Below are 26138 nucleotides of genomic sequence, written 5' to 3'. Positions count from 1 at the left end.
TATGTCCTCTTTTTGACATGAAAATAAATAATAATGTTGCAGCAACAGGTAGGTTTGAGATTGAAGTGAATAAAATGAGTAAAGGTCCTATTTTTGTGATGGTTGAGAACATTATGGAAACCTTGAAATGATCTCTTTATTCAGAAGCTTAGAAGTTCAACATGATTTTGTCCAATTTCTATGAAGCGAGACTTTGTTTCAGGTAATTGTATTATCTTTAATCATTTTTCCATTACAGGAACTAGGCTACTTTGAACACAAGTTCAATGCCAGGCCAAAACCCTTCTCAGTAGTTTCCACACAAAGCAGGTTTTATGCTTTATCTTTGATAGACTGCATGCATTTCTGGCTTGATTTTTCTTTCTGACAAATGCAAAGGAAGTGCACATGGTTCAATATACAAACATCCCGATCAAAACCTGTTTAATTAAGACAGTTCAACAACCTTGCATGAAAATGGAGTTTCAAATTCTGACATTTACCTCATTGAGCATAACATACATAACAACTGCTTTTTCCAATTATATTCAAGTCATTTTGGTACAATTTGAATGTTATTCATTTATTTGTCCATTTATTACTTTTGTGCGCTGCATGTTTTCATGAAACCTAATAACAAAGTTCAAAAATTAATTCACAAAGCATTTGAGGTTTTCAAAGGAAAATGTACTTTAATCCCTTGATCTTCTCACGTTAAAAATAAAGTGCACACTTGGATTGACTATTACGTATTCATATGTATTGGATACAAAGTGTTGATTTATTGTTGTTTATAAGCTCTATGACAGCATGTTGTACAAAGCTTGGTTAATGCTTGAACCTGTGGTATTGCATGTCAAGTAGTTTGTGTTTTTGTTCAACAAGCCGCCTAAAAATGAAAAAACTAAAAGTAAAACTCAGAGCCATGCCAAATTTCATTTGAACTGTTAAATTGCCTTGCTTTTTCTGATGCTGATCTATCTGCTATGTATTCACTATGTTTGATGCAAGACTAATTTTAATTCATTACATAGCATGACGAGACTAAGGCTACGTAAATAGAAAGGATTACAAATAAATCTCTTTATTTGGAGCCGCATATTTATCATTGTGGTAGCTGAGCCATTTATTTTTATGCAATGTTAATAATATTTGACATTAATGCAATTACAGCTGACTTGTGTATAAACATCCTTGCATTGGCAATGGATCCATTTTCTGGAGACTATCCAAAAAGAAATGGTGCTGGATTTAACAGTATCCCTCAGGAATTTTATCCAATCCTGCTGGACTTCATAAAGAACAATTGAAAGTTCTATAAGATAGAACTGCGTTTGAACATAATATTATTTATTGGCGATGATTCAAGATTTCATCCTAAAATTTCTCTCATATTAAATCTTAAGAATGATAAGCACCAATACAGTATTAACATAACATTTAAAATTATACTCTTGGTCATGATATCTACAATCAAGGAACAATACAAATCTTTCTCAGTACATCATAATCTATTACGTCATAACCTGATACACTCATACATTTCCTGTATCGAAAGATGCATTCATAAACCTGTTTCCTACTACTTAATTATAGGGTGTATTCATTAGCTTATACAATTAATATGGTTCATGATAAAATTTTATCATTGCTACAGACTCTTGCATTAATGCAGTATATCCATAAACTGACCATAACAACAATTTGTAATTATGTTTCTCTAACATTGAAAATGAACAAAGGCATTTTACTGAGGCATATTCAGACAAGTATGCATAGTGAGACAAAAGAAAGGGTTTTAGGAAGGGTCATATAATTGCAATATAAAGTTAATTTTTAAGTAGGAAAACAGAAACTTTCAGCTATAAATTTCAGAGCAAAGGACCTGTATGGACTAATTATGCTACTGTATTATTGCAGGAAAATACTAAATGTCCTCCAATATTATTATAATAATAGTGTTATCCTAACATTAAGATTAGTAGATCTCTGAGTCCATGCAGTGCAATGGATTCCAGAACTGTAAGTTAATTTATCCACATATTGATCAGTATGTGCAGAGCCTCTGAGTGGCTGTGCATCTTAGAGGGAACATTAAACAGAGCAGATGTGTTCTGCAGAACTTGCCTAGCCAAGCCATTCCAGTATAACTACAACACTGGCATACACCTGACAATATGGAAAATTGCCCAAATGCATCCTGTCTACAAAAAGCAAGACAAATCCAACCTGGCCGATTGCCACCCCATCAGTTCAATCTCAATCATCAGTAAAGTGATGGAAGGTGTCATCAACAGTGCTATCCAACAGCACCTGCTCAGCAATAACCTGCTCAGTGACGCCCAGTTTGGGTTCTGCCAGGGCCACTCAGCTTCTGACCTCATTACAGCCTTGGTTCAAACAGACAAAAGAGCTGAATTCCAGAGGTGAGGTGAGAATGAAATCCTTTGACATCAGACTTGCATTTGACTCAGTGGGGCAACAAGAAGTCATAGCAAAACAGTAGTCAATGAGAGTCAGGGGGAAAACTCTCCACTGGTTGAAGTCATACCTGGCAAAATGAGAATGGTTGTACTTGTCGGAAGTCAGTAATCACAGTTCCAGGACATCTCTGTAGGAGTTCCATGGATTTGCAACCTAGGCCCAACCATCTTCAGCTGCTTCATCAAAGACCTTCCCTCCATCATAAAGTCAGAAATGGAGGTGTTAACCGATGTTCACAATGTTCAGCACCTTCATGACTCCTCGGACGCTGAAGCAGTCTATATAAAAATGTAGCAAGATCTGGACAATATGCATGTTTGGGCTGACATTAGAATAGGAAGTAGAATTTCTAGAATTGCTATTTTACATCAGAATTCGAACTGGGGTAATTGTTACAGCACTCAAGTACAGGGGTGCATGAGTACAGTGAAAAGTGTACAAAGTTGCCACTTCTGGTGCCACCTGAGATAGGAACATGCCTAGGTAAAAATGTAAGGTAAATTAGAAAAATAAAGAAATAAAGTAAAAGTTTAGCAGTACAGTCCTTCTAAAGCAGGGAGTCTGTACTGAACTTCACCCTGAAGCTGGGGTCCACACTGGAATTCATCCCGAGGCTGGGAGTCCACACTGAGATTCACCCCGAGGCTGGGGGTCCGCACCGAGCTTCACCTTGAGGCTGGGAATCTGACTGGAATTCACCTCAAGGCTGGGGGTCTGAACTGGGATTCACCTCGAGGCTGGGAGTCTGCACTGGGATTCACCTCGAGGCTGGGAGTCTGCACTGGGATTCACCTCGAGGCTGGGAGTCTGCACTGGGATTCACCTCGAGGCTGGGAGTCCGCACTGGGATTCACCCCGAGGCTGGGAGTCTGCACTGGGATTCACCTCGAGGCTGTGAGTCTGCACTGGGATTCACCTCGAGGCTGTGAGTCTGCACTGGGATTCACCTCGAGGCTGGGAGTCTGCACTGGGATTCACCCCGAGGCTGGGAGTCTGCACTGGGATTCACCCCGAGGCTGGGGGTCTGCTCTGGGATTCACCCCGAGGCTGGGAGTCCACACTGGGATTCACCTCGAGGCTGGGGGTCCGCACTGGAATTCACCCCAAGGCTGGGGGTTCCTCGGGTCCACACTGAACTCTCCACCACTGATGCTGCCCAAGGAATGGAGGTTAGGAGACAGAAAGAAAATACAGAAAGAAAAGAAAACTTGGAAAGAGGGAAAAGAAGAAAAGAAATGGATAGAGTGGGTGATCTCCAGTTTGAGAGCCCTACTCCTTCGCCATCTTAGCCTTGACTAAGTAACATTCGCGCATGGACCTGACAGGAAATGACCATTTACAGCAGGAAGGAATCTAACCATTGCTCCTTGAATGTGAATGTGAATGGCATCGCCATGATAAATCCCCTCCTAGCAACATCCTGTTTGTTACCAGAAACTCAATTGCATTGGTCAAATAAGTACAGTGGCTCCAAAAATAGATCAGAGGCTAGGAATCCTTGTAGCAAGTAACTCACCTCCTGACTTCTCAAAGCTTGTCCACCATCTTCAAGACACAACTCAGGAGTGTAATAGAATACTCTGCACTTGTCTGAGTGAGTGCAGCTCGAGCAACAGTCAAGAAGATTGACACTATCCAGGACAAAGCAAGCCATTTGATTGTTACCACATCCACAAAAATCCACTTCCTCCGCCACTGATGTTCAATAGCAGTGCACCATCTACAAGATGCACTGCAGAAATTCATCAAAGCTTCTTACTTTCCACCCATACAACAGTACCATGTAGGAGGATATGGGCAGCAGTTACGTGAAGACCACCATCTACGAGATTCACCCCAAGCCATTTACCATCTTGATTTGGAATTATATAGCTGTTCCTTCAGTGCCGCTGGGTCAAAATCCTGGAAAACCCTACCTTATGGGCCTATCTAAACCAAATGAACTGCAGCAGTTCAAAAAGGTAGCTCAGCATAACCTTCTCAAGGGAAATTAGGAATGGCCAATAAATGCTGGCCCCAGTCATTGATTCCTACTTTCCATGAATGAATAAAAATGTATGAAGATAAATTAAAAACCTGTGATTACATTAATATTGTACCTATAAAATGTCTGAAAAATTATATAGTGCGTTTGTAAGCCTACATTTGCAAAAATGCATGCAGAAAGTTATTGCACCAATATAGAACACTAACCTACTGTACAAAATAAACAGTACATCTAAATACTTACATACAACCATAAATTTGCCAAAGCACTAATTATACAGTATATTCATTAATGTTCTGTAAATTAAATAGTGCCTTCATTAACTTGCTATTGCGTTAATTGCACAATATGCTCATTCATTTACTGTAAATTAATCACACAGTGCACTCATTGACTTACCACCTTACTAACATAATTGGAAAACATATTGTACAAATGTTAGTTAAATATTAACTTCAAATAAGTAAAAAGATAAGCATTTTAAAAATCTTTCACTTTACAAGCTTTCAAAAATGTATAGTGACTCAATAAAACTCAAAAAGATTTCCTTACACATTGAATCAACATATTTTCCCCACAAATAGGATAAACAGTGATTGCTTAAATCATTACGATAGAAACCTTGGAAAACATGTATATTTTTCTATAACCTGCACACCTTTGGAAATCACTAAGTAAAATCTATGCATGTAGGGTAGCAATATGTTTTGCATTGAATCCTTAAGCTGCTGCACTGATATGTAGTTGATAAGAAAAATGGATTATTGCATTGTGTACAATCCTATCTTAATCGCTGAAGAAATATTATTGGACTCTAATAATGTTTGAACTTTTGCTATACTGTTTCAGAGGTCTTAATTGTCTGGAAATGTCATGGTTTTGTTGTAGAGGAGACAATTGCACAATTTAACGAAAGCCTAATCTTTAAAGCTCCATTATTTCATTTCCACTGTTCAAAATTAATCTACTTCAAAACTAAACATTTCACATAGCAGGAGGATTTGAGAACTGTCTATGCCAACTGGATGTTATTGGGTTGTCATCATCAGGTGCATTTCATTGAATGGTTTGTTTAGTTAAAAGTTTTCCCCAATTATGAGAGACAGGGATTCTGCAAGTTCAATTTTTTGTGATTCTACAATATGCAACTTTATGAGACCATTGCAATTCTGCAGTTTGATGCTACATATAAAAATAATGCATTTAATCATCATAGGAACAATTGTTGGCCATTTGGTCCATCAAGTTCATTCCACCATTTAATGATATTATAGCCGATCTGATAACTCTCGACTACATTTTCTTGCTTTATTCCCTTAACCCTTGATTCTCTTACTCATTAAAAATCTGTCTATTTCAGTCTTGAACATATTGAATGACCCAAGTTCTACAGCACTTTATGGTAACAAATTTTAAAGATTGACTATCCTTTGAGAGATGAAATTCCTCCTCTTCTCTGCCTTACATTAGTGCTGTTTAATCTAACATGATGTCCTTTTGTCTTAGGCTCTCCTACAAGAGAAAACAACCTTTCTGCTTCAACCCTGAGTATAAGCCCAACTACCCATTCCTTCCTCATAAGAAAATCCTTCCAAACCCAGAATCGTGAGCCTTTTCTGGATTGCCTTCAATGCCAATGTATCTTACATTAGATTAGTATTCCAGATGTGCCCTGACAAGTGCCTTGTATAATTTTAGTAAGATCCCCTTTTGTTATGCACCATGCTCTTTGCAAGAAAGGTTGACAGTTCATTTGCCGTTCTTAATACATGCTGAACTTGTATAATTGGTTTTGTGATTCTTACACGAGGGCTCCCAAATCCCTCTCTGCTGCAGCTTTTTGCAGTCTTTCTGTATTTAAATAATATCCAGTTGTTTTATTTTTTCTCCCAAAATGTGTAACCTCACATTTTTTCCACATTATGTTCCATCTGTCATTCACTTGACCTGTGTATATCACTTCTACTTCTATAATTCACTTCCATCATCCAAGTCATGGATATATATTGTAAATAATTGCGGCGCCAGCACTGATCCCTGTAGCACAGCACTTGTAATAGATTGCCATCCTGATAATGTTCCCCAATCACAAGTCTCAGTCTTCTATTAGTTACCAATCCTCAATCCATGCTAATGTACTAACCTGACACCATGTGCGCTTCCATTATTAAGTACTTTAATGTGTGGTACCTTAACAAAGCCTTTTGGAATTCCAAGTATATCACATCAATTGGCTCCCGCCACACCAACCAGTACCCTTCCACTGACACCCTCCTTCGACTGACTGAACTGGTCCTCACCCTGAATAACTTCTCTTTTCAATCCTCCCACTTCCTCCAAACTAAAGGAGTTGCCATGGGCACCCGCATGGGCCCCAGCTATGCCTGTCTCTTCGTAGGATATGTGGAACAGTCCAACTTCCGCAACTACACTGGCACCACCCCCCACCTTTTCCTCCGCTACATCGATGACTGTTTCGGCGCTGCCTCGTGCTCCCACGAGGAGGTTGAACAGTTCATCAACTTTACCAACACCTTCCATCCCGACCTCAAATTCACCTGGACCGTCTCAGACTCCTCCCTCCCCTTCCTAGACCTTTCCATTTCTATCTCGGGCGACCGACTCAACACAGACATCTACTATAAACCGACTGACTCCCACAGCTACCTGGACTACACCTCCTCCCACCCTGCCCCCTGTAAAAACTCCATCCCATATTCCCAATTCCTTCGTCTCTGCCGCATCTGCTCCCAGGAGGACCAGTTCCAATACCGTACAGCCCAGATGGCCTCCTTCTTCAAGGACCGCAGATTCCCCCCAGACATGATCGACGATGCCCTCCACCGCATCTCCTCCACTTCCCGCTCCTCCGCCCTTGAGCCCCGCTCCTCCAACCTCCACCAAGACAGAACCCCACTGGTTCTCACCTACCACCCCACCAACCTCCGTACATAGTGTATCATCCGCCGTCATTTCCGCCACCTCCAAACGGACCCCACCACCAGGGATATATTTCCCTCCCCTCCCCTATCAGCGTTCCGCAAAGACCACTCCCTTCGTGACTCCCTCGTCAGGTCCACACCCCCCAACAACCCAACCTCCACTCCCGGCACCTTCCCCTGCAACCACGGGAAATGTAAAACTTGCGCCCACACCTCCTCCCTTACTTCTCTCCAAGGCCCCAAGGGATCCTTCCATATCCGCCACAAATTCACCTGCACCTCCACACACATCATCAATTGCATCCGCTGCACCCGATGTGGCCTCCTCTATATTGGGGAGACGGGCCGCCTACTTGCTGAACGCTTCAAGGAACACCTCTGGGACGCCCGGACCAACCAACCCAACCACCCCGTGGCTCAACACTTTAACTCTCCCTCCCACTCCACCGAGGACATGCAGGTCCTTGGACTCCTCCATCGGCAGAACATAACAACACGACGGTTGGAGGAAGAGTGCCTCATTTTCCGCCTGGGAACCCTCCAACCACAAGGAATGAACTCAGATTTCTCCAGTTTCCTCATTTCCCCTCCCCCCACCTTGTCTCAGTCGGTTCCCTCAACTCAGCACCACCCTCCTAACCTGCAATCTTCTTCCTGACCTCTCCGCCCCCACCCCACTCCGGCCTATCACCCTCACCTTGACCTCCTTCCACCTATCACATCTCCATCGCCCCTCCCCCAAGTCCCTCCTCCATACCTTTTATCTTAGCCTGCCTGGCACACTCTCCTCATTCCTGATGAAGGGCTCTGGCCCGAAACGTCGCATTTCCTGTTCCTTGGATGCTGCCTGACCTGCTGTGCTTTAACCAGCAACACATTTTCAGCTCCCTTTTATCTGTCCTGCTTAGTCTCTCCTCAAAGAATTCTAACTCAGAGAGACCTTTTGGGTGGAAGAGTGGAGAATTTTAACGCCAAAAAAGGCAGATTTCAGTCCGATGAGGTGGTGAAATATTAAGATTTTGAATCCTGGCCTGATCCACTTCCAACCTGCCCACTTCTGATTTTACCAGATGTAGACAGAACTGGACAGGAAACAAATCTCCCCCAGAGTATGGGATGGAACACTTTATAACGAGGCAAAGTGCCTCATTTTTATTCACAGTTTGAAACATAGGTTGGGCCTTGGGACCACTGTCAGCTGATTAAAGATGAGGGGCTTGCTGGATCAGGAGGTAAGTCCCTTTCCACTCACCTGTTGGATTCAGCCAGTCCCCAGACAACCCAATCCCGAAAACTGTTCCAGTCTTTCTCCACTATGTTTGCAGTTCCACCACCTCACCCCGAAGAGATTTCAGATGTTCTCCGCTAAAGTGTTGACCCCGTTCACCAAGGATCTCCCAGTTCCTTCCCATTTCTCAGGCTTCTGATCTTCCCTCTTTGCAGGAATTCCCCATCCACCTCCATCGCCTTGTTGACTGGGACAATGCATGCTGAGAATCAATTCCAGATTCATCACCATGGATTAGCTCTCCCATTTCTTGAATTTGGCCACCATCCCACACCCAGCTGTGTGCTGCAGCCTCAGCCAGGCTGCCTCCTACCAAATAGATTTAAGGCACAGAATCTATCGGGGCCTCACACATATGTTGAAACTGTGGAGTTAAAATATTAAGGGAAGCTCCGATTTCCTGCATCTAGAGAACCAAGGAAGTTAACAATCCCTCTCCCCCTTAGCTATCTAAAATAATCACACATGTATCTGTGTATATTAAAACAAGAACTGTGTAACAGTCTACTTTGGCATATTTTAAGTAACGTGTTGAAAGATCAACATGAGGTTTTAAGTTCACATTTGGGGAAAGAGTGTTGGACAAATCTGCTGTTCAATTATTGCAGGTAGCAAACTTAAAAGACAGTTTTACTTCCTTCAGCAATCCAAATGGTGAGACAGGTCTTCAGAGTTAGACTTCTGCAGTTGGAAAAATAGTGTATGTTTTTACAGGACCATAACAGCACCAATTTGAGACATATAAAAACAGAGATGGTTGTGTAGGGTAAAAGGTTCATCACTTCATTAACTGGAGTCCATTGGGATATCCTGTCCCACGACAGGGATTGTTGTTCTGGGAGTCGCGAATGCCATTAGAGGTTTCCTTTCCACATTGGAGAGGAGCAATAACTGCTACTTGCTCAGAAATACTCCTCCCTAGCAAAATGGAATTTCAGTGCATGATTAGATTTGATTTGATTCCCTACAGTGCGGAAACAGGTCCTTCTGCCCAACAAGTCCACACCGACCCTCTGAAGGGTAACCCACTCAGACCCATTTCCCTCTGACTAACACTAGGTTAGTGTGTAACACTATGGACAATTTAGCATGGCCAATTCACCTGACCTGCACATCTATGGAGTGTGGGCGGAAACTGGAGCACCCAGAAGAAACCCACACAGACACGGGGGAGAATGTGCAAGCTCCATACAGTCACCGAGGTTGGAATCAAACCTGGGATCCTGGTGCTGTGAGGCAGCAGTGCTAACCATTGAGCCACCCTGCTGCCCCACATGCCATGCATGTGAAAACAGATTTAAAATGTATACATTTTACCTTATGTAACTATTTATTGCTATCCAATTTATATTACATAAAAACAAAAACTTAATTGGCTTTTGAAATAGTAACGGCAGCATTCCTCATTGTGATGCAACAATTTTGGGAGTCTGCACATGTGCAGAAACGCTGAAGCCCTGCAGTTGCTGACAGTGATTCTCCACTCCTCCATAGATGCGCTCTTTAGGTCCCACTGGATTGCATTTTCAGAGCCATTAGGGAACTGACAAAATACCCACATACAGACTGTTAATCTTTCTGTAAAAAATCTATTTTAAATACTATTTTTAGCTTTGGTTTATAATATTTTGGCTTTGATTTTAATCTAAACTATGTAATTTAAATTCTGAAATTGTGTATGATATTATGAAATTGTGTATGAAATGTTTTAAATTTCCTGGTTTGCTGTCTATGTGAATACTGTAATATGATTGGCTGCTCTACCCTGCTTCTGACATCACAGATGTTAGACAGCTGTAGGTGACCTTGATGTGATACAGATTTAAATTGCCATAGGGGAAAGGAAATCCACTCTGCAGAGATCATTGAACCATTCTGGATTCAAGGTTATTTCACCGGTAACCACAGAATCTAATACAATACAGAGGAACCTCGATTATCCGAACAAGATGGACGGGCAGTATTTCATTCGGATAATTGATTATTCAGATAGTCGATTTGACCATGAACATATATTGATCTAATGCTGTGCTCTACTGGAGAGTTGTTTTTATATCTATAATTTTGATGAGTCTGCTATTTAAATAAACTAGTCTTTGCATTCTGCAAATTGCAGGTAAAACTGAGAAGGACCAAACCCTTACCATCACATAAATATATGAAATCCTAGTATTAAACAAGGTCCCAAACAGCTTCTACAATTACAAGAGCATTTGTCAGTTTCTGCTGAACTTAGTACTGCTATAGAAAGACAGAAGCATTGCCTCATGCATGTGTTAACTTTCTCAGCCAGTCTTTTCACGAACGGCCCAGTTAAGTGATGGGAATAAAGCACTTACGTTTGTAAAGGACGGTGTAACTAACCTTTACGTCAAAAATATCCAGTCGCTGTTGCTTGTGGTGCTTGTGTTTCTTTGTTTTTGCCAGTGTTTTCACATGTTTTTCAATACAGGTAGTCCGAATTCACTTACCTCTTTGATGTAACATTTTTACTGAACCTTGAGACCTTGTTCGAAAAATTGAAAATTCAGATAATTGATATTCGGATAATTGATATTCGGGTAATTGAGGTTCTACTGTATTTGCACCCAAATGTATGATTAGTGATAATGTAGAAAGTGATGATATTTCCCCTTTCAGTTCTCATTTAACTGTGATGTAGTTTGTAAATTTGATAAGTACTATTATTATATCTGCTCTGGAGTCTGGAGTCCCACTGGAGAGAAGTGCAGTGTTATCTGATACAGGGAAGTAGAAGGTAAGAAACACTGGCTGAAGTTCAAATTGGTGGATAATTGGAACACAATTGGAAAAATGCATTTTGGTATGAACCTGCACACACCTGGATTGAGTGCTTCATAACATCCATGGATGCTTTCATCAACAAAAAATGTTCCCTCTTAAGAATTTGCTAATTTCACCATTGTAGGGGAATACTTGTGTTTGAAATAATGACACAGGCATTTCTGTAACATCACCTGATAAATAAGATACATTTTCTTGCTTGTTCTTCTTCAATAATATTACTGTTGTTCTGTTCTCCTCACCATACAGTATCCTTTGTAATTTGGTTTATTTATGTGATCCTCAGTAGATGATCAAGCTTCCATTATAGCTGGGAAGACAACAGTGTAGCTCTCCTTCTGAGGCTGGTACAATTGACCCATGTATGTTGACAGCCTCATATAATTTGGCCTCAATATCACTGTCATGTTGAATGTTTCAATTCAGGATTAGGCATTCTCAGTTTGTCTTGCCCATGCAGCTGAAGGTAATGCTGCTGTAACACTGTGTGCCAGGTTACTGCTGTTGGTATGACAAGTTGCTTTCCTCGTGGAAGGTAATTGAAGTTAAACTGTGAAATGTACAATTTGGAAGTTCATTTTCTCTTCCATAACTGCCCTCAAAACACTTTACTGGGATCTTATGAAGGTAACAGGAGTGTTAACTGCCAGATTTTTTCTGTGTCCCCATCTTCAAACCTCAATGTGGTAGCAATAAGTTTAGCCCTGTGTCAGAGTTACATTGCTGAAAATGCCAGATCATTTTTTGTTAACTGTAAGTTTACTTCCATTTTACATAATTTAAGCTGGAAGCATATGTAAACATTCATTTTCCAAGAAATCTTCTACACCTGGAAAGCAAGATGATTAATACAGCTATTATACCCTGCACTAAAATTTCTTGGTTAGCATACAGAAAACCACATACTTCACACAAGCAACCCTTGTGTACCAATTCTTTGTTTTTTCTCCCTATCATGCAGCATCATTCAATCCAGGTTCTGCTTCCTGGTCTCTTACACAAGCAAATTCTCACAATTAAAATCTTAATTCTGTTACAGTGCTCTATCTCCCCAACTCTTCACTTACAACTTGGGCTCTGAGCAATACCTTCATCACTGTTTTAATTGCAGTAAAACATAGTTCATTCCTAGACGTGACAGTTCAACATACAGTTAAACAAAGAGCTTCAAACCAGCGTCTACAGAAAAACAACAAATACTTAACTTCAGAAGCAATCACCTCAACACCCACAAACGGAGCTGCATCAAGACATTATTTCAATGAGCTACTTCACACTGCAGCACCCAAGAACTACAAAAAGCAGAAAACAAATCTATACAACGTTGTCAAGAAAAATGGATATCCAATAAACATAATCTGCCGCTTCCTCAGGAGAAAACCCAAACAAGCAGACACACGCAACCAAAAACTATAGCCCCATTACCTTACATCAAAGACATATAAGAAAGATCTTCCAGACTACTCAGACTCCTTGGCATCACGGTAGCCCTCAAACCTACCAACACACTTAAATAGCGAATAATGAACCTAAAGGATCCATTAGATACTAACAGCAAAACTAATGTCATTTACAAGATACCATGCAAGAACTGTTAAAAAAAACACTACATTAGACAAACTACAAGGAAACTTGCCACCAGGATACATGAACACCAACTGGCCACCAAAAGACATGATCCACCCTCACTAGTTTCTATATATACAGACAAAAAAGGACATCACCTTGACAGGGATAACACATACATCCTAGGACAGGCGAAACAAAGACAATCACGATAATTCTTAGAGGCATGCCATTCCAACCAGAATTCCATCAATAAACACATCGACTTAGATCCTATCTACCTTCCCTTGAAACAAAAACGGAAATGACATCACCCACCTTAAGAAACCAAGACCTATAAACAGAGAGGCGGACCATACCACCAGCACTTCACCAGGGAATCTCACTGATGATGTTACCTAGTCATGGTGATGAAATATCTGAAAACAAACCTTCAATCTCAGCAAGCTAACTTACAGACTTATCATCGACCTGAGCTACAATTTCAATCACCTGGACCAAGAAATTTCAAAACTAAAATGTTGTGTTATTTTAAGTTTTCACATTGTTGTGTAGTTCAGCAATGAGATAATGGTGAACCCTTGAAGAACCGTGGGGCGGCATGGTGGCTCAGTGGTTAGCACAGCACCAGGGATCCGGGTTTGATTCCCACCTCGGGCGACTGTCTGTGTGGAGTTTGCCCATTCTCCCAGTGTCTGTGTGGGTTTCCTCCGGGTGTTCCGGTTTCCTCCCACAGTCCAAGGATGTGCAGGTCAGGTGAATTGACCATGCTAAATTGCCCATAGTGTCAGGTGCACTGGTCAGGGATAAACATAGGATAGGGGAATGGGTCTTGGTGGGTTGCTCTTTTGGAGGATCGGTGTGGACTTGTTGGGTCGAAGGGCCTGTTTCCACACTTTCGGGAAACTAATCTAATCTAAAAAAAACCCTAAATAATAAGTCTGTTGGAGCAGTCTGTCCACTATTGGGATCCACGTTACAGAAAATACATCAAAACCTGAGGAAGGATAGAGGACAAGTGAAGTAGGCTGCTGCCTATTATACAAAGAGGATAATGCAGAGTATGGGTGATATAATATCATTATTTTATATTTATAAAGAATGGGACAGCTTAGAGAAGGTTGTTTTTAATATTAAAGGGACAAAGTATGAGGGCCAGTAGATAGAAGATCAAATGTAAGTTATTTACAAACAAGACAGGAAAAAATGTCTTCACAGAGAGAATTGTGAGATTGGAGAATTCACTTCAGCCTTGCTGGTTGAGGCAGAGATTATGCCATCATTCAAGGTTACTTTCGATAGCCTGGATAAATGACACAACACCAGGTTATAGTTCCAATTAAACCTGTTGGACTATAGCCTGGTGTTATGATTTTTAACTTTGTACACCCCAGTCCAACACTGGCATCTCCAAATCCTGGATAAAGGAATAAGTGTTGGGGGATAAGGGAGTAATTGTATTTGGAACTGTTTGCTCATCTACAGGTTAAAACCTGATATAAATTGGTTGGGCTTAGTAAAGCTTTTTTCCTGTTGTAGCTGATGAGCTATGAGAACCTGTTAGTGTGTTCTAAAATGACTGCAGTAGCAGACACTCTGTATGTTGCAAATTTCCACACTCCAAGAAGAATGTACTTTTCTCCTCTCTGGCAAAATCCTTCACATAAAGCAAATGTTTCAGAAATGTGTGCAAGCCAGTGAAGTCTCCATCCAGAGAACGCAGTTAGTGATATCAGGCAATCTTCTATCAACCTTATATCAAAAAATATTCTTGCAGTATTAATAGTTTTCTGTTCCTTCTCTAAGTACCATCATAACTTAGCAATGCTGAGAGAATAAATGACAACTTGATAATAGTTGGTACGAATGCTGTACAATTAAGGGCATTGGAATAGAGTATGTGTTTGAGAGGGCAGTTGATCCACCACTACTGATAATTGTGCTTTTGAACAGGCATCATGAGTTCAGCTAAGCTACAGGTTCCCCTTAGCACATTGACTCAGTCATAGCTGACTTTCATTCTCTTCATATGCGTTTCAAATGACAGAGTCACTCCTTTAATGGTTCAAGCACTTTTGTCACTATGGCTATAGGAACTGAACTCTCAAGCACATCTTACGTTAAGAAATAATATCATAGAGTCACAGAATTCCTACAGTTATGGAAGCAGGCCATTTGGCCCATCAAATCCAAGGCAACCCTCCGAAGACTATCCCACCCAGTAACACACCCCTACCGCATACCTGTGTTTCCCATTGCCAATCCACCTAGCCTGCACATCCCTGGACATTTTAACAGGCCAATCTACCTAACCTGAACATCTTTGGATTGTGGGAGGAAACCCACGCAGTCACAGGGAGAATATACACAGACAGTTACTTGAGGGTGGAATCAACACAGGTCCCTGGCACTATGAGGCAGTAGTGCTAACCACTGAGCCACCGTGCCACCCTAATAATCTGAGCTTGCTACATCACTGATATGCTACGAGCAGTAAATAGTGTGCAAGAAATTGGGCATGAGGCTTGTGAGTGATTGAAATAACTTTATAATGGTAAGAAGAAGTGTAATTATTGAGGACTTTAATTGCGCTAAGGTTATATGGCAGTACTCTTCCACCTACACCCGCATCTGACTGGCTGAACTGGTCCTCAACCTCAACAACTTCTCCTTCCAATCCTCCCACTTCCTCCAAACCAAAGGGGTAGCCATGGGCATCCACATGGGACCCAGCTATGCCTGCCTGTTTGTCGGAAACGTGGAACAGTCTATCTTCCGCAGTTACACTGGCATCACCCCACACCTGTTCCTCCGCTACATCGATGACTGTATCGGTGCTGCCTCATCCTCCCACGAGTTGAATAGTTCATGAACTTTACCAACACATTCCACCCCAGCTTCAAATTCACCTAGACCATCTCGGACACCTCCCTCCCCTTTTTGGACCTCTCCATCACCATCTCCAGTGACTGACTAACCACAGACATCTACCACAAGCCCACCAAATCCCACAGCTACCTAGATTACACCTCCACCCACCCTACTTGCTGCAAAAATGCCACTTCTTATTCCCAATTCCTCTGCCTCCGCGACATCTGTTCCCAGGATGACCAATTCCACCTCAGAAAGTCACAGATGGCCTCCTTCTTCCATGATCATGACTTCCCTTCCCACATAGTTGATGATGCCCTCCAACACATCTCCTCCACTTCATGCACCACCGCAGTTGAACCCAACCCCTCCCAAAGCAACAAGGACAGAACCCCCCATCCTCACCTTGCACCCCACCAATCTTGCATAAATCGCATCATCCTCCGCCACATCCGCCACCTCCAAATGAATCCCACTATCAAAGATACATTTCCCTCCCCACCCCTATGGACCATTCACTCCATGACTCCCTCATCATGTCCATGCGCCCCCACCAGCCTACTCCCCACTCCTGGCACCTTTGCCTGCCACCATATGAAATGCAAAACCTGTGCCAACAACATTCCCCTCACCTCTGTTCGAGGCCCCAAGGGATCCTTTCACATCCATCAGAAATTTACCTGTTTCCCTACCGATGTCATCAACTGCATTCGTTGCACCTGGTGTGGTCTCCTCTACATTGTGGAGACAGGACATCTTCTTGCAGATCATTTCAGAAAACATCTCTGGGACACCCACACCCACCAACCCTACCACCCCGTGGCTGAACACTTCAACTCCCCCTCCATCAAGGACATGCAGTCCTGGGCCTCCTCAAATGCCAAACCGTTACCACCTGATGCCTGGAGGAAGACGGCCTCAAATTCCACTTTGGGACCCTGCAACCACACGGGATAAATGTGGATTTCAACAGCTTCCTCATTTTCCCTCCCCCACATTATCCCAGTCTCAAGCCTCCAACTCGGCACCGCCCTCCGGACCTGTCCATCACTCCCCCCATGACCTATCACCTTCTCCTTCACCTTCATCCACCTATCGCTTTTCTGCTACCTTCCCCCCAATCCCCCCCTCCCATTTATCACTCGGCCCCGGCCCACAAGCCTCATTCCTGATGACAGGCTTATGCCCGAAACATCGAATCTCCTGCTCCTTAGATGCTGCCTGACCTATTGTGCTTTCCCAGCAACACAATCTCAACTCTGATCTCCAGCATCTGCAGTCCTCACCTTCTCCTTATATAGCAAATGCTTGTCATCAAAATGTGGAGCCCATCTCAAGGTGCAAGGAGAACTGTTCCACAGTGAGTCATATCTCCAACAAGAAAGAATGTCAAAGCAGAATACTGTAGATGCTGGATATCTGAAAATAATTCAAAAAGTCATGGAAATACCCAACAGATCTAGTAGCCTCTGATATATAAAAAAACAAAGTGAACAATTGAAGTCTGTGGCCTTCCATCATAACTGCGAGAAGGTTTCGAGAACTTGGAAGGAAGGCTGGATGGGAAGAACAACAAATATGAAAGTCTGTGACAGGGTGGAGGGCTCCGGATAGGAAATGTCTGAAGCTTAAATCAACTAAATGCCATGAGGCCCAGTGCTGTCATCCCAAACTTGAGTCATTACCTGTCACCAGACCAGTGCCATCCTTGAAGCTCAGTCATGCACCTGATCAATTGTTTGTAATCTAGAGCTGCCCTTTACTGTGCACTCAGATGGTTCCATCCTGAAATTCCATAGACCAAAGATTATTTAAATAACGAATTCCATGATAAATATGTATGAAGTCATACAAAGTAAAACTCTGAAAAATAATTAAATGTATATGAAGTTTGAAAGGATAGAATCATCGAAGATTGGAAGGACAGCAAAAAGATTCAAATATTGAGGGAGGATTATGTTCAGTGTTTGGCATCTTACTGTATGAATTTCAGCAGCAACTGCATGTTGTGTCTGCTCTGGCATTCCTCTCTGGCCTTTCAGACAGATGGAATTGGGCTTTGGTCTTAGCGCAAGCCTGACAATAGTTAATCAACTGTTCGTTCAATGCACCACACTCTTTATCCAACTGCCATTAGTAGCAAAGTGTTAAACTGACTATTCATCTCTGTCCTATCACCTCCATCCCCACCCCCATTCACCTATTGTACTCTATACTACTTTCTCCCCACCCCCACCTCCCTCTCATTTATCTCTCCACCCTAAAGGCACCCTGCCTCTATTCCTGGTGAAGGCTTTTGCCTGAAGTGTCGGTTTTCCTGCTGCTTGGATGCTGCCTGACCTACTGTGCTTTTCCAGCACCACTCTAATCTAGAATCTGGTTTCCAGCATCTGCAGTCCTTGTTTTTACCTATTCATTTTTGTCACCCCGCTAGTATGTCTCAATGTGCACACATTATCAATTTGCATTAACTGGCTGAAAACAATTGTTTGTTCAACCATTAAGATTTGTAAAGTGTAAAATTCGTTATGTGCATACGTTCACTGAAGTCAGAGCACCAATTTCACATTGGAATTGGAAAAAGTAAAACTTAGGTTGTGAAGATTAAGAGTAGAACGTAACACCTTCCCCGAGGCTCATATAGTTGTATCGAGCTCACTTAACTGAATGGGAGTGGGGATCTTCTGAATTCTCACTCAATTAGTCTGGGACAGGAAGGCTTAAGAACATTGTTTCTATCCTAACACTAACCAAGGCCCTTAATTGGACAATCATTGTCAACATTAGAGACTCATTAGACTGGCATTGATATTCACCTGGCAGTAGAAGGTAGCATGTGAGAAGCTCAACATGAAATCTGTGCCAGGGTTCCTTGTGCACTTCCAGAAAGGTCACTTCTTCAAACAAGTGCCTCTGATGATGTGGCAGCTTTGGGGGCTGGGATTTCTGTTCCTGGGTTTCATAATCACTTGGGAGGCTTGTGACACAGGGCTCTCACTGGCTCACTAGTGGGTGAGCAAGATATCAGTCGACTCCATCTAATGCTGCCCTACGCAACTGCCAAGTATTATTAGAGTCTGGAATATTATCTGTATTACTTTGGGATTAGAAGTTACTGCATGCATCTTCAAAAAGAAAATTTCATCAGCTTACTGTAAGCTACTATGTCCATACAGAGTTGAACCAGCACCAGGAGTTGAAAACTCGGCAGTCTACAAGATGCTACACAGCAACCAGGAGGAAAAGAGTGAGCCGAGGCAATCTGGGTCCTTCCGTGCAATCCAGGATTACCTGGAAGCAGATGAAAGTGGTGAGGATCACTGGCTTTCTGTCTTTACCAGTGGGAAGCAAAATAAACCATTTAGACACTTGTCAGATCCAATTGTGAAAAGTCATTGCATGATATTATACATGTTTAATTACAAGATTTGGGAACGTGTTCCAGTGTTGAGTACTGATTTATTTGTGACATCGGTGGATTAAAGGATACTCGGGTTGAAGGGGTGAATCAGTGCTGTAGAGTGGGGAAATGGTTGTTCCTGCTTAGGTTTAATGAAACTAGAGGGAATGGTGGCAGTAACTCATAGGATAAACCTGGAGGTAGACTGCAGTGGTTCAAGAAGGCAGCTCAGCATCACCTTGTCATGGGAAACTAGGGACACACAATGCTGGTCAATTACAGATAGATTACAACCCATCACTTTGTTTATATACCAAGCAAAGGCACCAGGCAGATTAGACAATGGTATTTGCTGAATTTCCCGCTGATAACAGATAGGTCAACGCTGACTATTTCAAATTCGAAGTCATTTTTAACAACCGTTTATCTTCCTGCAAAATGTCCAAGGTACCCGGCCCGTGGTGACTCGAAGTGTGAGGGCTCCAGTGACAAAAGTCGGTGCTTCCACAGGAAGTGTTCAGAAGCTGCCACTCTGTGACAAGTGTGGAAATGGAATAGTGTAAGTTTAAACACAATGGGGTGATTGCAATCTCGGCTCGATGAATCCTGTCAGAAAACAGGGTTTAAGATCTTTTTACTTGGTCAGTGTGACTATTTCTGACTAATGCAGAAGTTGAAACTCAGATGAAATGTTTTCAGCTGTTAGCATCATAGCTGAGGACCATGGGTAGGGGCAGGGGTGGGGATGGGGGGGTAATGGTTGGGAACAGGACTGTGTATCCATCCTGTCTCTTTTTAATTTAATAATATTCTTTTTTCTAACAATCTGGTTTTATGAACAATACTACCATGGTGCTGTGAATTAACCCACTGCCCTTTCCACTCCGAGACCCCACGCTAATTCCATCTCAGCCTGATGGGATGACTGTCAGTTTTAGGCAAACCTCCTTTACAAGGATTGAGATTTGAATGTTGGTTTGCATTTCTGGAGAGAGGCTCAATTAACTTAATATTCGCGGTGTCCACTGACACACTCACACGCAAATTAAGTCATTCAACCTAAAGGAAGGCACATTTTTCAGTTCCTTGGATTATTATAAAGCAGTCATGTGATGGTGCAGATTTCTACACTATAAAGTATTCAGCACTATTAGTCTTAATAGAGACTAACCTCCACATAAGAAGGGAAGCTTACCTTTCTGTGGTTTAACACACAGACTGTGGGGGTAGGTGGGAGAGCAGAGGAAATCTTCCTCTGCCTGCTGTGTCTAATAAATGTATAAACCTATTTAGGCCAAAAAAGTTGCAATTTTATTACATATTGTGCAAATGGCGAATTCTTCTCTGTGACTGGAGCTTCAAAAATGAACACAGTATCGGTTTACTTGTGAGGTGCTGTTCCAGATATGTCAATAGCTAAAAAAAAAAGCAAGCAATGGCCCACCTTCTTCAAAGGGGCATCAGCAATTGTTTTGTAAACTGATCTTGGGACATAAATAAAACATGAACGCTTTGGTTCTTCCCTCTTCTCCCCAGTGAAGACAATGTCTTGGAAATGCTGGTCAGTGGTTCGGAGGAGTGGTGTGGAAGAGGCCATAGGGAATGATAGTCCGACATGACAGGGTCTGGGACTGTTCCTGGAGCAGCAGATATCATTTCAGCCCATTCCTGTAATGTTCTGGTTGAACATTAAGGTGTCTACTGTTGGTATGACTGGGTTATTCTGGAAATTTCACCTTGCTTAACTTCCGAACGCCCAGTGAATCCAATGTTGGCGAAGACCAGGCACCAGATTCAATCTAAGTTTCTTAGGTCCCTAAAGGTAATCAACCCTAAGAAGTCCTGTCAGAATTCGCCTGTGAGGAATGAAGATATTCTTCCTTTTTATAAGCCAGGTGCCTACTACTGGGAGGCAGGGCGCTACTCCCAAATCTTCATCCGAATAAGTGTCTCTGCTGCACAAGGTTGGATTTCACAGGGTTGGTGGAGAAGGAAGGGGCGGGGGGGGGGGGGGGGGGGGGGGGGGGGGGGGGGGGGAGTCAGAAGGGGTCCTCTTTAAAGGTCAAAAAGATAAACGTCAAAGAAAATTTCAGTACATATTTGAATATATCTGATCCTCAAAACCCTACCCCTCTTCTCCTTCATTAAATATTTAAAAGGATAACAGGCTACCATAGTCCTGCTCATATTCCAACTCCAATGACCAAGTCTTTAGACCCTGATTATTTTAAGTAGCCATTTTCACTCCAGCATCCTGACTGACTGAATGTCAGCTGATTTGATGGTAAGTGAGCCACACTTTCTGACTGAATGTGGGACCTGATTTCAGGTTCCAATCTATCCATATCACCCCTGCTTGCATTGCTTTCAGTGTTGAAATCATAAAACAGTCCACAAGCTTGCACTCTAACTGAATTATTGTAAAATATCTCTCACACACAGTGGCACTGTGGTGAAGGCCCGGGACAAGTATCGACACCCAGAATGCTTTGTTTGTTCCGACTGTGGCATGAACCTCAAGCAGAAAGGTTACTTTTTCATAGAGGGACAACTGTACTGTGAAGCCCACGCAAGAGCAAGAACAAAGCCACCAGAGGGATGTGATGCTGTCCCCGTTTATCAGAATATGAAGGCTTAACTTTCCTGTGGAGATTTGAAAGAAAATAACAGATCGGATCCATTTATATGAGAAGCCTGCCTTGTCACTGTTATGCTGCATCTCAAAATCTGGTTAATCTTTAAAAGTACAAGCAGTTTCCCATTGCAAGATATATTTAGAGAAACGCACTTGTTCAGTTATCCATGTTAGCAGACTGCTACGTGTAAACCTTGCAGAAAGCCACATAACTCTATGCACTGGCACAATGATGCAACTAATTATTTAAACAGTGTAGTTTATATAATCATGTTTGTAAGAGCAGTAAAATCAATGCATTGTTAAAACACATTGTACTATGACTGCTAATGTAAGATCCCGAGTAACCAGGCCTCTAGCTATTTGAAATATATATTAAACTAATGTTGTGGCAGACATGCATCACATTTTAATGATAATTATGAAACCTTGGGTCGTATTTTTACTGGCTTGGTCCACAGGAAATGATTCAATCAGAGAGGTGTGGTGAACCTACTATCTGGGATTATCTCAAAGGCTCTGGAGCTCTGATATCACTGATCAGTTCCCCCACCTGGAAGCATTTGTGTTCAGTCGCCCTGTTTTTGGTTATGTCAGTCTGTTCACTATTGATGTTCTCTGTGCGTGTTTAGTTATATCTGGGCATGTACTCGAAGCAAAAGCAATATAGAAAGTAGGCACAGGAGTAGGCCATTCAGCCCTTCAAGCCTGCACCACCATTCAATATAACCATGGCTGATCATGCTATTTCAGTATCCCACTCCCACTTTCTCTCCATACCCTTTGATCCCTTTAGCTGCAAAGGCCCTCTTGAATTTATCTAACAAACTGACCCCAATAGCTTTCTAGTAGAGAATTCCACAGAAGGTCACTACTCTCTGAGTGAAGAAATTCTTCCTCATCTCAGTCCTGACTGACTTATCCCTTATTCTTAGACAATGACCCCTCATTCTGGATTTCCCCAACATCATGAACATTCTTCCCACAGCCAAGCTGTCTGGTCCATCAGGATGTTATATGTTCCTATGAGATCCCTGTAAACAATCTGTAGTAAGAGCTGAAAGCTGGAATGAGAAATATGTCTTCCATGTTTTAAAGTCACTGTGAATAAAACCTGCCACACCTGAGATACAAGTTTGATCTCTGTATGGGTCGAAATCTAAGATATACATCAGAAGCCAGAGCTGACTGATAGCTGAGTGTCCAGTCAGGCTAAAAAGCTATTCACTGACACCAGCGATGTGGGGCGATGGGTGGAGTCAGTTGGAGAGAGGAAGCACAATCTGGGGGATAGCTGACAGAAAGTGAGTAGGGGTCATTTGGGATGGATGAGGGTTGAAGATCTGGGAGGTTATGGGGAAGGGAGGAAGAAAACAGGACCTATGCTAATGCAAAATACTGCAGATACTGGAAATCTGAAAAAGGGTCATGGGATGCAAAACATAAATTCTGTTTCTCTCTCCATATGTGCCACCTGACCTGCTGAGTTTCTCCAACAATATCTGTTTTTATTTCAGGTATTAGGGTCTGATTGCCGAGTGGTGAAATTGGAGATGAGTGTAGTAGATTGGAGAGACTCCTCAGCCAGAGATCTGAGTCAGAAATCCCTCGCCAACTGATTCCTCACCTCAATGAAGCTGCCAGGTTCCTCATTCATTCAGGAAAACCTGGCCAAAGGAAATTTTAAAAGATGCTCACCGGTCTTATTATGAAACTCAAAGCACCAACTCGGATTCACAGAGTAGGTCACTTCCCAACTTCTGGCCCCAGTTCAAGCTGCCTCAGTTTTTTAATCTAAAGTTCAAATCAGTTCACACAAATCCACATGCCAATACCTTTGTGGGCATGTTCTCACAAATGCACTTTAGGACAATTCTATCATGTTAGCTGACGTTACCCAGATTTAAGAAATCGCCAAATGTTATTGTATTACTTTTATTAGCAGTAACATCTATTGACTCAAGCATAAAAGGTGGCTGAGAAACACCCTCCCATCTCAGATGAGATGTCACCCCTTTCGAAGGCGTTAGTGTAATCACTGAGCTTGCTGAACAGTTGATATTGGAAGAACAAGATAAAGGTAAGTACAATCTTCACTGTGCACAAGCTTCTTTGAGAGTCCTGCAGCCTTATCACAAAGCTAAACCTGAAATGGCTAAGCCTCAGGGAGACATTGCTTTAAGTACAGGGTATTGGACACATTGCTCTTTTGCAGAAGCTGAATTTAAAGACCATGGCATTAGCTCTAACCAGCAGCCACAGGGACAGAGGCATCACCACCAACCACTGCCATTTCCAGAAGCCCTATCCAATTGGATGTCCATCATGCAAACAGTTCATTTTCTTGGCACTGGGACATCCATCACATTGAGAGATGGGATTCTGCGTCTGCCAGCTGCAGCCAATCCAAGGGCCAGCAGCTCCTCAACCTCAGCAGTGCCTCCAGCAGCAGTGGGCATTGTTGGTTCTGCAGCCAGTCCTGAACGGCAAAAGTGAAGGAGGACTTGAACTGGAGCTAATTGTATGGGGATCGCCAGCGCAGTCAGATTACTAGAGGAATCATGGGCTTCTCATTGAGGACAGGAGGGAATATGTTTCAGCAGGGGTGGAAGTCCATTCATGAGCCACATGGTGCCCGAGCAGAGGCCCACAAACATTTCCTCCACGCCACCTCCCCACACACCAACTCCACACAATGCCAGCCAGTTGTTACCATGCAGCCTCCCCATGAGGCATGGGTGGACCCCCATCTCATTAGTAAAACATTATAGGAGGCCCTTTAGTGTACGGGAATGAAGCAGTATGATACATCATTGGTGCAAGGGGGGGCATTACTTGGACAGCTGGAATGAATCAGATTGGCGCCTACAGCACAATCCATCTGGCATGGATTTCCACTTTTGCATACCTATGCTGGACCTGCCTTTGATGGGGAAATCATAAAATTCTGACAGTGCAGAAAGAGGTCACTTACCCATCAAGTCCACACCAACTCTCTGAGAGCATCCCACCCAGACCCATCACATTCCTGTAACCCCACATTTCCCACGGCCAATCCACCTAACCTGTACATCTGTGGACCCCATGGGCAATTTAACATGGTCAATCCACCTAACCTGCACATTGTTAGGCTTTATGAGGAAACCGGAGCACCTGGCGAAAATGTACGCGGACATGAGGAGGACATGCACACTCCATACAGACAGTCATTCAAAGCTGGACTCAAACCCAGGTCTCTGGTGCTATGAGGCAGCAGTGCTAACCACTGAACCACCTGAAGAACTGCACAAGATGAGATCACTTCTCAGCTTTCTTTATCCAAGAGAACAGAGAACCAGGTGATATCCTGATTTGGAAACCCACACACTTCTGGTATCATTATTGTAAATCTTCACTGTTCCCTTTATCCTTTATATCCTTTGGTGACCAGAACTGCACGCAGTCCTCTAGCCCACATTAGGTTTAAAGAGAATTTCCCCACTTCTCAATTCTTTCCCTTTTTAATAATGTCTGGAGCCTGGTTTGCATTTTTTCACCCTTGCTAAGTGGAATAACTTTAAAAATACAAGGGTTTCACTTAGGATTGAGATAGGAAGAAATTTTTGTTTGCTCTGAGGGAGCTGAGGTTTTTGAAACCTCTGTTCCAGGGGGCTATGGAAGCTCAGTCTTTGAGTAAATTTAAAGCAGAAATTGATACATTTTTGCTGTTGATGAATGATGTAAAGGATTATGGGAATAGTGTGGGTAAAAGTCAGTGAGGTGTCCTCTAAAAGAGGGGGTAGATAGGTTTGGAAGGATAAGGGAGTTGGCAGTGGTGCTGAGCTGGTACAAATGGAGGAGTTGGGCCTTGAGAGAAGGTCAGCCTATTCAATGATGGAGCAAGCTGGATGGGCTGAATACCTTACTCTAGGTTCAGTGTTCCTACATTCCCGGGATTTTTAATGTGATTTGCTGAAACTTTGCACTGAAGGCCATTGAACCAGAAGAAGGAACTATGTCGATTTCCAAGTCTCCTTTACCATGCAAAGTTTCAAAAAGAGAGTTTGCCAGTTCAGATGTCTTATTTCATTGGCTCCCAATTATGACATTCAGACTTAGCTCCTCCTCCAACTTCCCCAGCATTCTGGCCTCCCCTCGTCCCCCACCCAACCATAGCCCATCTATTGTAATTGGTTCTTCTT

General features: G+C 42.6%; 1 protein-coding gene across 2 annotated transcripts in view; it reads left to right on the top strand.

Moving 5' to 3' along the window:
• LOC132822262 (PDZ and LIM domain protein 3-like) overlaps nucleotides 1-23072 on the top strand; it is a 104400-nt gene extending 81328 nt beyond the window's left edge. Inside the window, exons 4-7 of one of the 2 annotated variants that reach the window (XM_060835418.1) lie at nucleotides 239-309; nucleotides 19099-19232; nucleotides 19770-19881; nucleotides 21765-23072. In XM_060835418.1, coding sequence (XP_060691401.1) covers nucleotides 239-309; nucleotides 19099-19232; nucleotides 19770-19881; nucleotides 21765-21960 — 513 coding nt within the window. In that variant the 3' untranslated portion in view covers nucleotides 21961-23072. The remainder of the gene's footprint in view (nucleotides 1-238; nucleotides 310-19098; nucleotides 19233-19769; nucleotides 19882-21764) is intronic. The other variant, XM_060835409.1, reaches the window with a different exon arrangement.
• Nucleotides 23073-26138: the final 3066 nt, after the last annotated feature.

Source organism: Hemiscyllium ocellatum, chromosome 2 (genome assembly GCF_020745735.1).
Source record: "Hemiscyllium ocellatum isolate sHemOce1 chromosome 2, sHemOce1.pat.X.cur, whole genome shotgun sequence".
NCBI lineage: Eukaryota > Metazoa > Chordata > Chondrichthyes > Orectolobiformes > Hemiscylliidae > Hemiscyllium > Hemiscyllium ocellatum.
This window is presented reverse-complemented; position numbering and strand designations above follow the sequence as displayed.